The 15465-nt window shown below is 43.8% G+C and overlaps 1 protein-coding gene across 2 annotated transcripts; it reads right to left on the reverse strand.

Annotated features, from left to right (window-relative positions):
- Positions 1–329: 329 nt before the first annotated feature.
- ACAT1 (acetyl-CoA acetyltransferase 1) lies at positions 330–15166 on the reverse strand. Of its 2 annotated transcripts, none has more exons than XM_038175714.2 (12): positions 15037–15166; positions 13246–13293; positions 11010–11127; positions 10089–10184; positions 8982–9082; positions 6466–6609; positions 4507–4657; positions 3846–3941; positions 3236–3349; positions 2766–2830; positions 2031–2188; positions 330–695 (listed from the first exon to the last, which is right to left on the reverse strand). In XM_038175714.2, the coding sequence occupies exons 1-12, from the start codon at positions 15154–15156 to the stop codon at positions 575–577; spliced, it is 1332 nt and encodes a 443-aa protein (XP_038031642.2). In that variant the 5' UTR covers positions 15157–15166; the 3' UTR covers positions 330–574. The 2 variants fall into 2 exon arrangements, with proteins under 2 accessions (XP_038031642.2, XP_038031648.1); XM_038175720.2 differs by lacking the exon at positions 15037–15166 and adding an exon at positions 14599–14794.
- Between the last annotated feature and the right edge of the window lie 299 nt (positions 15167–15465).

Genomic DNA, 15465 nt, shown 5'->3' on the forward strand with positions numbered 1-15465 from the left:
TATTTGTAGCATTTAAACACCATTGCTCATTTGCTACGTCTTCAAGCATCTGATAAAGAGGACTTCCTGATGAAATTAATGGCAAAATAAGAAATTTTTTTTTCTTATTCCAGGTATCTTAAACACTTCAAAGTTCTTTCAGCTGGGGTTTAAGTGTTTATCTCTTGTGAAAGCTGTGTGCTAAGCAGGCTTGAAGTAATTAATAACTTTAAAATAGCAAATTAAGCAACTGCACTCTAAGAAGGTAGTTGTTCTACTAGCAGCATTACATGACCTACCCAGAGAAGTCAGTTTCAGTGGCATTTGAGAAGGAAGTGACAGGAGCACAGTTGACATAGACATTCTTTATTGTCAGGTCTCGATACATCATCATAATTTCTTATTTTTTTCTTGTGCTGTATAAAAACTTGCATTGAGTCAAAGTTACAAAAGCCCCATTGTCTGTATTGGTGATGTTTTAGAAATTTTACAACAGCCATTAAGGAATTCCACCACTCAGAGGTGGGATGTAACAGGTGCTGCTCATCACTCACGTCAGCATGGTTAAGGCTTTGTTTCCAGCAGCTGTGTGGGCCTACAACTTCTCAATGAGTATGGCAGAAGCACCACCTCCACCGTTGCAGATTCCTGCCAGCCCGTACTGACCTTGTTTCAAGGCGTGGGCCATGTGAACAACAATTCTCGCTCCAGACATTCTGATTAAAAGAAAGAATATGCACACCTTAGGTTGAAGGAAATTTGGCTCAAACAAGATCATTGGCAGAATATATAGAACTGATTCCTTGGAAAGAAACAAAACTAAGAACATAAAGCCAACAAAAAGAACAAACCTACATTTAGAAGCAGTGTGGGCTGTTTTTCTTTAGCTACAGTATTAACGAGCAGAAAGATTTCTGCATATGCACAAACAGAACCTCCACGTTTCTTCTGAAAAAGGAAGTCACCTCTAGGTGTTCCATATATTACATAGCATCTCTGCCAGTATCAAAGATCTTTCAAAGAAAGTAATGTTAAGTCTCTACTATTAAAAACAAACAAACAAAAAAAAACCTAATGATTCATTTCAGTTTCTTTGGTTACAACTTGCTATAATACAGTACAGTACACTCATCCAGCTCATGCCAAGTTAAGACATGTAAATGCTGTCATCAGGCTGTAGAAATTGTGTTTTAAGACAAAAATTCCTATTCCCTTATCAGAGGAAGCTGCTATTCTACAGGAGACATCAGCATATCTTGACAGATTATGCTGGCAAAGATCTAGTGAAGGCAAACTTCTGAACCACAAAGTACTCCAACTGCTTCCAGCTGTACAGCGTGGCTCCTTCTCACCTACGTGTAGCTAGCAGATCTGACATGGATTTGTCTTCGCAGCCCTGGAGCTTGCAGCCTCACCGCCCTTAAGAAGGCCTAATGAGATATACTTGAGTCCTGAGTAAATTACAGCTCCTGGAGAACACAGCAGGGAATTCAGGCAGGTGAAGGAACTTCAGAGCACACAATAGCCCCACGGACATCCCTCAGGGTTTCCCCATCTGCTGCATTAGGTGATGGACAACATTTGGCTTCCCTGCAGGGAATACTTGGGACAAGACTAGGAATTTCGCTTTGCTGATACAAGGAAATTCAAGTCCCTGTACTTAAAGTCCTTAGGCTATTTTCAAAACTTTATCTGTACATTTTACTAGCTTAACTGGTTGATTAATTATTACTGTTTATTTTCTCACGTTAGCAGTGATTTTTTTCAAAGCTTCGTAAACCTGGATAGCTGTGGTAACAAGCAAGCTTTTATAAAAGGTGGTAGCTACTTGTGAAAACAAAACTGTGATCATACTCTTTTCAAAGTACCCTGACATCTAACACCTGAATTAATGCAAGTACACATGCACTTGCTGTTTAATTTCTTACGCCTCTTCCTACTTGCATTAAATTTGAGAATAAAATTGAGTATGTTAGCAGCATGTAGAAGGCAGCGCCTCCATGAAGAATAAAAAACAATGCAAAACAAAAACCAATGCTTCTTTTACATACCCTATTGGATGCCCGAGAGAGACGGCACCTCCATTAATGTTTACTTTTTGCGGATCGATGCCCAGCATTTTAATGTTGGCCAGCACCACGACACTGAAGGCTTCGTTGATTTCCCACATTGCAATGTCTTCTTTTTTCAGGCCTGTCTCACTTAGAATCTAGAAATATTTATCAGAATAATAATTTCTGTGAAAAAAATAGGAAGCTAAAAGTACTTTACAGAACTAATTAGGTCTATTTTCAGATGGAAAAAAGCAAAACTGAGGTACTGGAGCACAAATTTAGTTTTTGAGAAGGAAGAAATGGAGAGTATCCTATGACGGGAACATGTTTTCCTCACATTTATACAAAGACCACTGATACACAAAGTACATTTAAAGTCAGACAGTACTGCCATACAGCTGCCAATAGTTTCGTTCTGAACTAGTCTATACCTGTATAACCATATTTATTTTGCCTTTTAGCCACACCAGCTGCTTAATTGCAGAAGTGTAAACAAGGCCAAAGTTGGTGAAAGCAGTAGAAAGCAATATTCTTTTCCAAGAAAAATTCTAAGTTTGTGAATTTGAAGATGTACACTCTAGCCTTGATCCCCTGAAAAACACCTATAGTTTGTATTTATGAAAAAATCATAGTTTCAGTGTTAATTTCAGGAAGATACACCAAGGTTTCAACCAACGATCCAGCACTGAGGAATTTTGCTGTCTTTCAGAAAACGAGCAGTTTGATTCCTACCTTGGGAACAGCATATGCAGGTGCAATAGGAAAGTCAATAGGATCGACAGCAGCATCTGCAAAAGCTGTACACAAAAAAAAGTCAAAAAAGATGTTTAAACACCTTTTATTTTTAGCATATACAATTTTCATTTGTGCAAACAGCAATCCCAGTCAAGGCAGAATTCTGAATATGATGGTCCCTGAAAACAGATACACCTGAAGTGTAATGTCTCAAATGAGTTGCTTAGTAACATTTTTTTGCAGATGTTTGATGTTATTCCACATAGAAAACTGTTTATGACTAACAGCTTGCTGGTATGACACTTAAGATATCAAGGACTGTATTAAGAAGATACAGCCATATGCCTGAGGCCTCATCTTTTCTGTCCTATGAAGGCTAACAGGACAAACAGGATTCTCAGTCAAAGTATAAATATGCTAGAAGGATATTTTCCAGTGCTGTAGTCAAAAGGTAAGAAAAAACTCACCAACTATCCGTGCCAGAGGTTTAACTTTTAGTCTCTTGGCTGCCTCTGTAGTCATCAGAACCAGGGCAGCTGCTCCGTCATTCAGAGTGCTGGCGTTAGCAGCTGTAACCGTTCCTAGAAAAGGTAATGCGTTGTTTAAACACGGGAAAATGGCACAGCCCAGGTACATCGCCCAGGCCCTTGGTAATAGATACTGCACTGAGTTAACTAGCAATTTTTCATTATTATTATTTTTTTTCAGATGAGTTTGATTGAACAAATATAGCCCCATGTATTCATACGCTTTATCAAAATGGGAGTTCACGTGTTCCACGCCAGCAGCACCACCAGCATTAATGCAGGATTCCAGTTAAGACGTGGCTGCGAGTGAACACCAACTTAAGGTTCTCGCTGTTCTACAGGCTCTTGGACCACCTCTTTTCACTCAGGCCAGCTTATACTGGTGTGAAAACAAGGTTTGAATTTCTTGGTAGGATATTTCCTTCGCAGGCATTTAAAAGTTAATGGTTCACTGTCAGTGCAATCAAGCTCTTGTGAGCAGTACCCTTCACTCTAACAAAGAATCTGTGTACCTGGTAAACAATTAAGCAGTTGATTTAACAATATTTACCATTTTCTTTTTGGAAAACAGCTTTCAGCTTTGGAACTTTACTAAAATCCACACGTTTATATTCTTCATCTTCTGTCACTTCTGTATCCGGCTTTCCTGAAATTCAAATTCAGTTGAGATTTTTGTAGTACAGTCCATTTTTAACACGTTCTTCAATTAAATGCTGCCTTATTTAAACAATTCATTTTAGCTGAAAAATGTAACTAATTTATGCATCTCAAAAGTGTGTGAAAATGAAAAAAAAATATATATTCTTCAATTCCATTTATTCACAGCAAATCCATTTATACTCTTTGATGGGTGAATGAAAGGGACAAAACATATTTTTAAGGTGATTTACAGAGAAATTAGAACATGTCATCAAGCTGTTCTAGCTAGATTCAATACCTAGTCATCCAACATACAAAAAAAATATAGTATGTAACATTAGAGAAAAATTAAAATAAAATCAGATTACAGGTGATTGACTGCTGGTCACCAGAAAGTCTGCATAGCAGAAAATTCTTAGCTCTTCTGAAGTAATAATATAGATATACATACACAGGTAGGGGTTTTGTATGTTCTTGAGATCTGCATATTTACGCAGCATCATTTCTACTAAATACAGACATTACGGCTTTCAATGAGAAACAACTCATTTTATCACACCTTTCCATAATACCTTTTTTTGAAACAGTGACAGGAACTATTTCATTTTTGAGTATTCCCGAATCCCAGGCTGTTTTGCTCCTTGTGTAAGAGCCTATGGCATAAGTGTCTTGTTCCTCTCGTGAAATGGTGAACTTCTTCGCCGTATTCTCAGCACAGTTGCCCTTGGAGTAAAATCAGACACGTTATGTTTGGTATTTCTGGAGAGGTGAACTAGAAACTTAAATAAAAAAGACAGCAGATTTTCAGAATTGAACGTGGCTAATATTTGGTGTTCATTTCTACAATCATGATCAACCAGAAGCTTCTGCCTTTAAAGTGTGAACTTCAGATTTAGCACCTGTTCTCTGGATCCAGATAATCCAGCTGGGAAGGAACACTCCTTACAAGGCTTTTGAGTAAATTAAAGAACTGCATGCAAAGCAAGTTTTAAAGTGCTTAGGCTGACTTCTTCAGAGACTGAAGAACACTGCTCAGCCACAGAGCAGTGTGTTTGCATCATCTTCCTAGCGTTCCCATGCCACTGCTGGCTGGTCTATTCCAAAGGTTACAGGAATGGGTCAACAAATACCTGCCTGAATACTTTTTGTCTAATAACTGGAATTAAATAATTAGAATGAAATAATCAAATCATAAATAGATTAATCCATCAAAATTATATAATCCTTATTTGTTATCAACGTTGGCCCAACACCTGGGAACAAAATTTAAAAATAAATAAATAAAAAGGATACTCATTCAGTCAACGTAAAAGATTTATTCTGAATGAGATTTTGTTCGGCCTCTCATTTCTGCAGAAAACTCAATCACCACAAAACCCTCTAGTACTGTTCCCCCAGTTCCTCAAACAAGTTCACTTCTGCACACTTTGCACACATGAAGTGTTCACAGCACCAGCAACTTGGCCTACTGCCAGAACACAGACACGGGTGAGTTCCTAAAGCCATCGGATGGTCCTTCCTTTATTTTCTCTCACAGACCATTAAGATTCTCCAAGCAACCTACAGCTCCTATAATAAAAACACACATTTCTGAAATAGCGTCCCAGTCTATTAAAACTTTGTGTATTACACCAAGCTCCCAGAGGTTTCCCCCTGCCCACCAGGAACTAGCGAAGTCAGTGTTTGCATTCCTATAAAAAAAAAAAAAATCCTCATGGTCAAAAACCATTTTAGCTGAAATTCATGAATGGTTTTCAACCAATAGCCTAAGCAGCATGCACGTTACTGCAAAACCAATACAGCAAAAGCAGTGAGGTCTGTACCAAGGACATGGAACAGCTACAGACTGCAGAACATTCTTCATGAGATGTTTTCAGGGATAGTAGCAAGAACACTAACTTGGCAGTAAATAACACCCTACAACTGTGAATTACTAGAGGCAAGGTTCAGAAATGTTGGTACGCTGAAAATAGTTCCTCTCCTTTCAAAATGTTCTTTCCTGATGCTTGCTCTTCACTATCTTCACATCAGAATTTTTCCACACCCATCCCCAGTTTGCAGCTGTTTGTCTGATGTAAGTTACCGTGCCGATGAGCCAAGTGCATCAGCTGACTCCAACCTTCTAACAGAAGATAGGAGGTACGTACATGGGAGGGAAAGCAAACATGAGAGCCCACCAAGCCCTAAGAAGTGGTTACCCCCAAACACAAGTAACTCGACTGCTCTCTCCTACACCAAGAGAGAAAGCAGTGGCAGAAATTGTGGGGTGGTTGGTTTTTTCAATCCCTGTTCTAGGCTGTTCAGGCTTCAATGAGAGACAAATAAACATTAACACAATTTTCTACTCTGTTTTGACCTTCTGTGTAGTCTGTCCATCACAGTTACTGCAGGAAGCCTAGAAATGGAAAACATTCTCCTCCCTCAATGTTCCTAACTTCTAGGTCTGCTACATGAAGCAGCCTAATAATAAATGTCTTCAAAGCAGCATGAGGTATATGGTGGATAATTCAGAATTCTGCAGGAATATTTACCATATGGATATGGTTATAGACATCTGTGAGTCCATCTTTTACTATCAGATCTTCCAGTTTTACTCCTCCGTACGGTGTTGCTCCTCTGCTCATTGTATAGGGAACGTTAGACATGCTCTCCATTCCACCAGCAACCATTACATCCTGCTCAAACAAAACACGTTCAAATTATTAATAATGCAGCGTGTTCTACACGACTTCTGGGAACAGATACTAAGAAAAGCTTAAGAGTGGACACTTTGTATTTCTGAAGAGTCTTAGAGAAAAAGGGAAAAAAAAAAACTTATGCATTTTGAAGGCAAACAGCAGGGACAACAGCTGAAGAGAGCTAATCTGTGCTGACAGAGCAGCTGGACTTTTACCTGGAATGTAATTTTGGAAAGCTGCAAGAGCCACGTTGGTCTCTTGCACTTTTACTCCAAAAGCTTCCAAGATCAGATTGTAAGTTTTACTTTAAACAGTTTCTTTCTCCTCTAAATTTCTCATTTTTGCTCTTCGTTAGCAGCTCCCTATGGAACAAGCAGCAGCCAGAATCTAAGAGATCAATCAAGAGACAGAAGTTTAGAAGTACCTGCAGTTTTATGTAATATTGTTACACCTCACTACCTAAAGAGAGATGACTTCAGGTTTTTTCATCTGAAATTCCAGAAAAAAAAAAAAGTGACTTTAAAAAATAAAGATCACTGAACTTGAATTAAGCTGAATCATTGTGGGTGTTGATAAATCAGTTTATTTTCCAAGCTGAGACAGAACAAATACAAACAGCTATGAGGGCCATACACATATCTGCTCTTCATCAGGCTACAACCCGTAAAAGCCCTGGCACCTCAGCGTGTGAAGAACAGACTCTCAGCTGTGATTAATGGCAATTTTGAGATACAAAAAATTGCAAGAAAAATTAAAAAAAAAAAGTAGCATTAGTCTTTGAGACTGATAATATAACTAGAAAAGATATTTTATATCAAAAGAGTAATAATTAGGTCTCACAATTGAGACAAAAATAATGGTTTGGATACAGGAACAGCAGCATGGAGTAATAAAACAAATGAGGCTGCAGACAAATGGAAAGGCAGGGAAATGGGAAAGGCAGCTGAGGCACGGGAGCAGCAATAGAGCAAAGGCACAGGAGTCGTGTGCATTTCAGCTCCATCACGTGAGAGACTTGGAGTTAAAGCAGTTGTTTGTACAATGCTAAATGCGCACTGACTCAAGCCTCTGGGATCTATCCCTGGTTCCCACCACAGATACCTCGAAGTCTGCAGCCAAGAAAAACAACCCCCCCCCCAAAAAAAAAAAAAAAAAAGGCATTATTTATAGCTCTGAGAGCACTAACTGTGCAGCAGGTCTGCTTTTGCTTGGGCTGGTGGCAGAGCAGTGCCAAACTCAGCTCAAAGCCCAGCTCCCTTCAGAGCGCACGGCCTGTGGCTGTCAAACCAACCACATCCGTGCCCACTGCAGTGAACTCGCTGGAGGCACGTTACTAAATCCAAAACGTGGCTGTTTCCACAGCTGGACCTGATTCAAAGTCCAGCGGGAGGACTTCCACCGAGTTCAGCAGGCACTGGGTGAAGTGCTGCTCCCTGCACAGCGAGCCCAAAGCAGCATGCAGCTGCCCAGCTTAAAAAAATGCTATTTTCACATGGGGGATAATGTATACAGAGGTAAGTATATTTCTCACTTATGAGCCATTTATTTTGTAAGCCAAAAATATATGTTGAACTCACAGTATCTGCACTTTAGAGAAAGGATGTTGCCAAATGTTTTAGATTCAGAATTAAAAGCAAAACTGTTTCTAATTCACACTTCTGTATTATTCTTTGCTGCCGAGCATTTAGCAGCTTGGTGAAAACGGTGCATTGTCTCATCCTTCCATTCAAGTACAGAATTTTTCCTATTCATACAGAAAATCTTAGAATACAGTTGGCAGATATGAGTAATTCCCCTCCAACAAGCTTTTCAATGAAAATGCTGTTCAGCAACAATAGTTTCAGCTTCTTTGGTAGCAATAAAAAGCCTGAAACATCTTTAATGTACTTTGAAACAAGATTGTTTTAATATGTACATTTAATTCATTTATGTGGTAAAAGGATCTGAAAGGCAAGATTAAATCTCTTTCAACAAAATCTAAATTTAGGGGAAAAAAATCTTGAATTTTCAAATCAGAAAGCTTGAAGCTCCTTTATTATTTTATTTTTTTTTTTTGGGGGGGGGAAGGAGGTACAATAAGGAGAGGATGCAAATACCATAAACCAAAATCTACCCTACTTGCACAGCTCTAAAAATTAATCTGACAGTTCCCTAACTACAACACTTTTTTTTTTGTCCTGACTTAAACCAAAACATATTTGAGTAACTATAACATTAAGGTTGCATGACCTAAATAAAACCTCGCTAATTAGCTCCATTATTGCAAGTCAAAACACAGCCCCAAATCAAGGACCCCAGCCATCAGCAGGATGGGATCTACAACATCAGTTGTGTGTTTTTTCCATAAAACAGCACCAAAATTCACATACCTGACTCCCACACATCAGGCTTTGTGCTGCCATCATGATTGATTTCATTCCTGAAGCACAGACCTTATTGACAGTTGTAGTAGGAGTGCAGATGGGCAGACCTAAGTCAAGTAAGTTACACAAACAGCTATTATTTAAGGGCAGACTACCTCTGTGTTGGTGTTTCAACAATATTTCATATGGGACTAATTTTTATGTAACCCCAGGGTATCCAGCTAGCATTATTTGGCCTGCCCACCTTCACCCCTGATTACTGTCCTTGGAGACTTCTGTCACTTCTCTCCTTCAGGCAACAGACTCAGGTGACGAGAGGAAGCAAGTGAGGATTCAGACAGCAGCAGATCAGAGAACAGCACTATTCCTCCTCCTCACAGCCCGACCCCTGACTCTAAGAAGCACACAACTGAAAAGCCACGAACAAGCTGCTGCCAGTTGCTAAATCCTACAAGAAATTATCCCAGCAGTACAGGAACTCTCAACCTATGCAGTACCGAACACGACCAAACTTATTAGGTGTCACCAACATAGTCACTGAGATGTTATTACTGCTACTGAGTGTTCAGGACAACAGCTTTGCGTTCTCTTTCTTACAGCTGGGCTCCAAAGCCCTGCATGGGTGCCTCTGTCCTACGGCTCCGCTACCAGCACATCACCTCCATGCCAGCCATGAGGTGGGGAAACTGGCCAGGGGAGAGAAAAGAGCCATATCCATCCCTTTGCCCCTGGTAGCAGGGGTTCCTTCTCTTTCAAACAAGTACAGGGACATAGACAAGGAAGCACCCAGTTCTGCCTGGACCCATACATTTTTTTAGAACCGTACTAAGGCATGGAAAGCCAGCCCTACAGCAAAAGGGAGAAGAAATTTGTGCTGTAGTCAATATAGTCATGCGAAAACTGATTCCTGAGCACTGGCACTGTCGGCTCACTTACATGGCTACAACAGAGCCTTTCCCCCCACAGGAAGAGCAGCATGTGCAGCCTGTCTTGCTGAAGGGCTGGGCTCAGATCCAGACCCCACCTTAGCTGAGGGCTCCAACCCCTCCAGTTCACCAGCAGCTCTCTGCAGAAAGGTGAGACCACCCTGAGCCCTGTCAGGACACTGCGTACCTGCGCCCAGGACTGCTTGTCTTGCCGGAGCTTGTCCTTGCCCAGCCTGCAAGACATTCCCCATGTACACTTCTTTCACTTCTTCCACGGGGATACCTATAAAACAAAACTCCTGATTTGAGATTCTTCTCACAAAAGCTGTGATTCCCTTTTACGAGCCTTCCCATTACAGTTTCCCATAGTAAAGGGACAAAGCATGCCACATCCAACCCGTGTGCTGAAAGCACTCCAGGTCTGGTGCCTTCCAGATCTGGATCCCCACATTCTTGGGACATGAGGAACTGGGGATCCCAGATCCACAAAGCTTTCTACCTCCAAGAATTATGTCCAAAGAAACGGGTTGGTTGGTTTAACGTCTGCGAGCCAAGCTAACAGCCAGCTGCCACCACATGGAAGGGGCCTGCTCTCCCACTGCTTCTCTTGCAACAGCCCTGGTGTAAAGTTCTTGTAATTTGCTATTTCAAGAAGCCAAATCTGTAGAAAATTAACCCTCCTCTTCTCCAAAGTGACTTTTTGCCTGATTTAAAAGTCTATGAAAAGGCTCACAGGGGTGTCAGACAAGTGTGAGTACCCATGTCAAGAAATGGAGAGGACAAGGACAGAGCCCTGGTTTCAGCAGCAAGTAGCTTAGGGGTGTCACAGAACTACAGCCAGACAATTAGCTTGTTCAGTGGGATTTGGATTAGCACGGATATTCCTAAATCATATTCTGCTCTTAGAAGCAGCATTTAATTCAGACTGAAGCAGGTTTATTTAAATACCATTTGTGGATAAAGATATAAAAGCGCTAGAAGTAAAAACAAAACAAGACACCAGAGCCTTCTGTTTAACAAGCAACTTAAAACCAGAAGACCCAGACTGACAACATTCAGAGCTGTCTGATGTTTTCTCATGAAAAAAATAAATAATATTCATATTTACCAGCTCTGTCAATTGCTCCTTTAATTGCAATGGATCCCAGTTTGGTGGCTGGCAGTGATGACAGAGATCCTTGGAAAGAGCCAATTGGCGTCCTTGCAGCACTCGCTATCACCACTTCCTAAGAGGAAAAGCATGGAGTGAAAGTCAGCATCATTATACATGCACACACATAGCAATGTTTTAAATTTGTTCACTTTATTTATGTCCCAGCTTCCCTTTTATCCTGCAAGTAGCTCACAGCACCAGAATTATCTCTATGAATGCATGCAGCAGGAGGAATAACAAATACATGAGGAACTGGGGATCTGGGCACAGGTGCAGGGCCACAGTCTTGTGGGAGGACAGAGTTGGGGCAGGGTGGCTCTGATGGCTGGGGCACTGCAGTGAAGGGACACAGGCTCTTTAGGGAGGACAGGCTGGGAAGTGGAGGTGTGGGGTTGCCCTTTATACGAGAGGACAGCTGGAATGCACTGAGCTCTGCCCTGGGGTGGGCGACACCTGGAAGAGTCCCAGGGCCCTGGAGGGAAGAGGGGCCCGAGAGAGATGGTTAATATTCCAGGATCCCCTCCTCCCAGCTCAGGAGCAATGCATCCCAGCACTGAGGAAGGGCCTGGGGATCCTGGTGGACACCAGCTTGAACTTGAGGCAACAACGTGCCCTTGCTGCTAAGAAGGCTGAGGACAACCTGGGCTGCATAAAGTGTTGCCAGCAGGTCAAGGGAAGTGATTCATCCCCTTTATTCAGCACTGGTGGGGCCACACCTGGAGTGCTGGGTCCAGTTCTGGGCTCCCCAATACCAGAGGGACCTGGGCACACTGGGGAGAGCCCAAAGCAGGGCCACCAGAACGATGAAGGCACTGGAGCATCTCTGCTCTGAGCAGAGGCTGGGAGAGCTGGGGCTGCTCAGCCTGGAGAAGAGGAGGCTCAGGGGGATCTCATCCGTGTCCCTAAATCCCTGAAGGGAGGGTGCAGAGAGGCCGGAGCCAGGCTCTGCTCAGTGGTGCCCAGTGCCAGGACAGGAGGCCATGGGCACAGCCGGGCACCCAGGAGGCTCCCTCTGAGCACCAGGCAGCACTGCTGTGCTGGGCGGGTGACGGAGCCCTGGCACAGGCTGCCCAGAGAGGCTGTGGGGTCTCCTCCTCGGGGATCCTCAGAAGCCACCTGGAAATTGTCCTGGGAAATACGCTCAAGGTGACCCTGCTTAAGCAACCTCCATTTGGTCAGCTCCTCAAACCCACTGCACTAAGGCATAAAGGTGTCCTACCAAATGCCAGGGAGTTTAACAGCAGTGTACTGACAGGGTCTGTACCCCACAGACAGTACTGTCATCACTGGAGCTTCCCTCCCGATTCCACTGCAGTTATATGAACATTAACCCCACGCTTAGTGAAGTACCACCTTGGGCCTTGGAAGAGCAAGAAACCTACCAGGCTTTGCTAAAACTCCATCAGATTAAAGATCTGCTTATGTGTAAACAGTGGTTTAAGACATGGTACGACATTCAATCCATGCTTAGTAGTCTCTTGAAACAGATTTATTTTATTTTGCCTCTTGGCTTTGATGTTACATCAGCGTGACTACCTGCTAACCCTGGAAGAGCAGCACGATGACCTGGCACCACAAAGATGCACGTTTCTGATCTCTGGTTATCCTGGACAGCTACTGATAACAATCAGCAAAAACTCCAACTGTGCTGGTTTAAATGGAAGTTTGGTCAAACTTCACAGGGTCTCACCTTGACTTCTTTATTCAGGGACAAGCAAAGAAACAAAACACTAGAAAATATTTAAACCAGAAAAAAAAAGGACAAGTTATATTTGGTCTGTTCCTGTATCTCCTTCTTTGGAGCCGTGATTGACTTAAGTGATAATAATGTTAATTGTTAATGTATTAATCGTTCACATTACAACAGCACAGGAGGGGGAATAGCACACAAATCATTTCAAAGAGCATCATCTGTATTGACATCATCTGTATTCTCCAACAAATGGTAGAGAGCTACATTAAATTTAAGTTACCTGATGTATTTCTAACCAGTTCTGTTCCACATTAACAGTCAGCAAAGCAAAAAAATATTGGGAAATTTGACCTTTATTCCAATTTTTGCAGTAACGTGACTTGGGCAAGAGACACGCTGTCAACAATGCAGGTTTCTTGTGATAACTTTCTGAACTTCAGAGGTTAAGAAGCAAATATAGCAGGGATTTACTGTGCTCAGATGGTACTTTATACTTACATTTAAAGTACGCTGTGATGCATAGCCACGGCTTGTATACTTCAAAGCCTGAAAAATAAAGACCTCTTAATTTCATATGAAGAAAGCCAATACATTTCAGTGAAGTACCATTTCCACAGAAGTATTTTTCCCCAAAAAGTACTCTTAGAAGCAAAGACTATTAAAACACAAAAAACGCCTTTTTTATATATCATCTAATACAAAGTCTCACCATAACATCTATGATAAAAATATCTTCTGAAAAAATAATCAGATACTCTTTCAAAAACAAAAAGCATTTTATTTTTGGAAAATCTGTTATAGACTCATTAAGGTTGGAAGAGACCTCCAAGATCATCTGGTCCAGCCACCAACCTACCACCACTGTCACCCACCAAACCCTGTCCCCAAGCACCACATCCAAGCTTTCCTTGAACACCCCCAGGGATGGTGACTCCACCACCTCCCTGGGCAACCCGTCCTAGTGCCTGGCTATGTACACTTACAAGCAGTCCGACAGCCAGGGAGCTACCCATCTTGAGAAGCATTAGTCTGTCTACAGCAATACAGCAACAGTCTGTCTGCTTCTCCGGACTTCCGTCCATCCACTGCTTTCATTAAATTCACTGCTTTTTAAATGGTGGCAGTTCACACCTACAGCATCGTTTCATTGGCATTTCGTGAGCAAAATGGGAATAGCAAGCTCAGAATGCTACAAGAGATGCCAATGAAACCAAGGAAAGGACAGAAACCACACCTGGACATAATGACCCACGGGCAGGGAGCTCCATGTGAGCAGCAGTGCTATGGGCAGAGATACACCCGCAGGTGTTACTGCAAATGCTGGGAGCTATCTTCCAGCAGAAACCAGCCATTTAAAACACAAAGAGGTCGAGCCATTTACTCAGATGACATTCCAGCACACTGATGGCACTCTGACCGCTGGATGAGCTGAAGGACTGCTAATTAAAAGTAAAAACCACCCCCAGACACCAGAGGCACCATCCACCTCAAAGTCAAGCCCGCTGTACTGCGCTGACAGCTCAAAGCACAGCCTGTTTCTCTCTCCACCTGACGAGCTCCAACTAACAAAAGCCCTTTTTCCGATTGTTTTTACATTATTTTCCCCCCTCCCAGCTCAGCGTAGGGTTTCCAACGCAGAATTTTGAACAAAATTCCTCTCAAAGCGCCCTCCACCCGCACCGGGCTCCAGCACGGGCTGTGAAGGCTTCGCTGGCACCAAACCCCTCACAGCACCCTCACCCCCCCCACACCCGTGCCCCCAGGATCCCTCCCGGACCCTCCCCCACCAGATCACCGCGTGTGCTGGCAGGATCCCCCCTGCAGGGCCCCGCACTGGATCCCGCTGCTCACCAGATCCCGCCCGGCCCCCGCCTTTGAGGCGCACCGCAAGGGAAGGAGACAGCGCTGCAGCCGCCTCCTGCCAGCCGCGGCCATGCTCCGTGCCGACAAAAGGCTTGTTATTTAAAATAATAATAAGAACAAAACCAGACTTCCCGGGCGGCGGGGAGCTGCCTCACAGCTCCTCACAGCGCCCCTCACAGCACCTCACTCCCCCTGCCCCTGCCCCTGCCCCTACCCCTACCTCACCTCCTCCCTCCCTCCCTTCTCCTCCTCCTCCTCCCTTTTTCTCCTCCTCTTTCTCCTTCTCCTTCTCCTCCTCCTCCTCAGACACAGCCATGACCTTGGCTGAGCCCCCGGGGCCGCACAGCGGTGCCGGGCCTGTGACAGGACGGAGCCGCGCAGCGTCCCCCACTCCCCTCCCGCCGCCCCCCCCGCCCCGTGCCTCACCCGCAGCAGCCCGGCCACCGCCGCGCGTCGCCGGCCCAACCCCGCCGCGCCCGCCATTTTGCCGCCGGCCCCGTCACCTTCACGGACAGCACCGCCCCGCTCCCCCTCCCGCCTTCCCATTGGTCCGCGCGGCGGAGGCGGGACCGCGATCGGCCCTGCTATTGGCTGGGCGCGGTGCCATGTCAGCCCTGCCCTCGCCCCGCCTCAGAGGGCTGAGGGGGTCTGCTGAGGGGGGAATCGCTGTGGGCACCGCCCGTCCCCATGAGGCTCTGATGCTGTGGGGACCTCGCTTTGCCCCCATGGAAATAAATCACAGAGTCGTTAAGGTTGGAAAAGACCTCCAAGATCATCTGGTCCAACCATCCCCCTACCACCACTGTCACCCACTAAGCCATGTCCCCAAGCACCACGTCCAGCCTCTCCTTGAGC

The sequence above is a fragment of the Anas platyrhynchos genome, chromosome 1 (assembly GCF_047663525.1).
Source record: "Anas platyrhynchos isolate ZD024472 breed Pekin duck chromosome 1, IASCAAS_PekinDuck_T2T, whole genome shotgun sequence".
Taxonomy (NCBI): Eukaryota; Metazoa; Chordata; class Aves; order Anseriformes; family Anatidae; genus Anas; species Anas platyrhynchos.

Excerpts from the sequence above, each read along its gene's own strand:
- ACAT1 (XM_038175714.2), bottom strand. The coding sequence starts at position 15,156 with ATGGGAAGGCGGGAGGGGGAGCGGGGCGGTGCTGTCCGTGAAGGTGAC. Across the intron at positions 13,294-15,036 it reads CGGTGGCCGGGCTGCTGCGG|GCTTTGAAGTATACAAGCCG; the intron begins GTGAGGCACGGG and ends TTTATTTTTCAG. Across the intron at positions 3,350-3,845 it reads TGTTTTCCAAAAAGAAAATG|GAACGGTTACAGCTGCTAAC; the intron begins GTAAATATTGTT and ends TACCTTTTCTAG.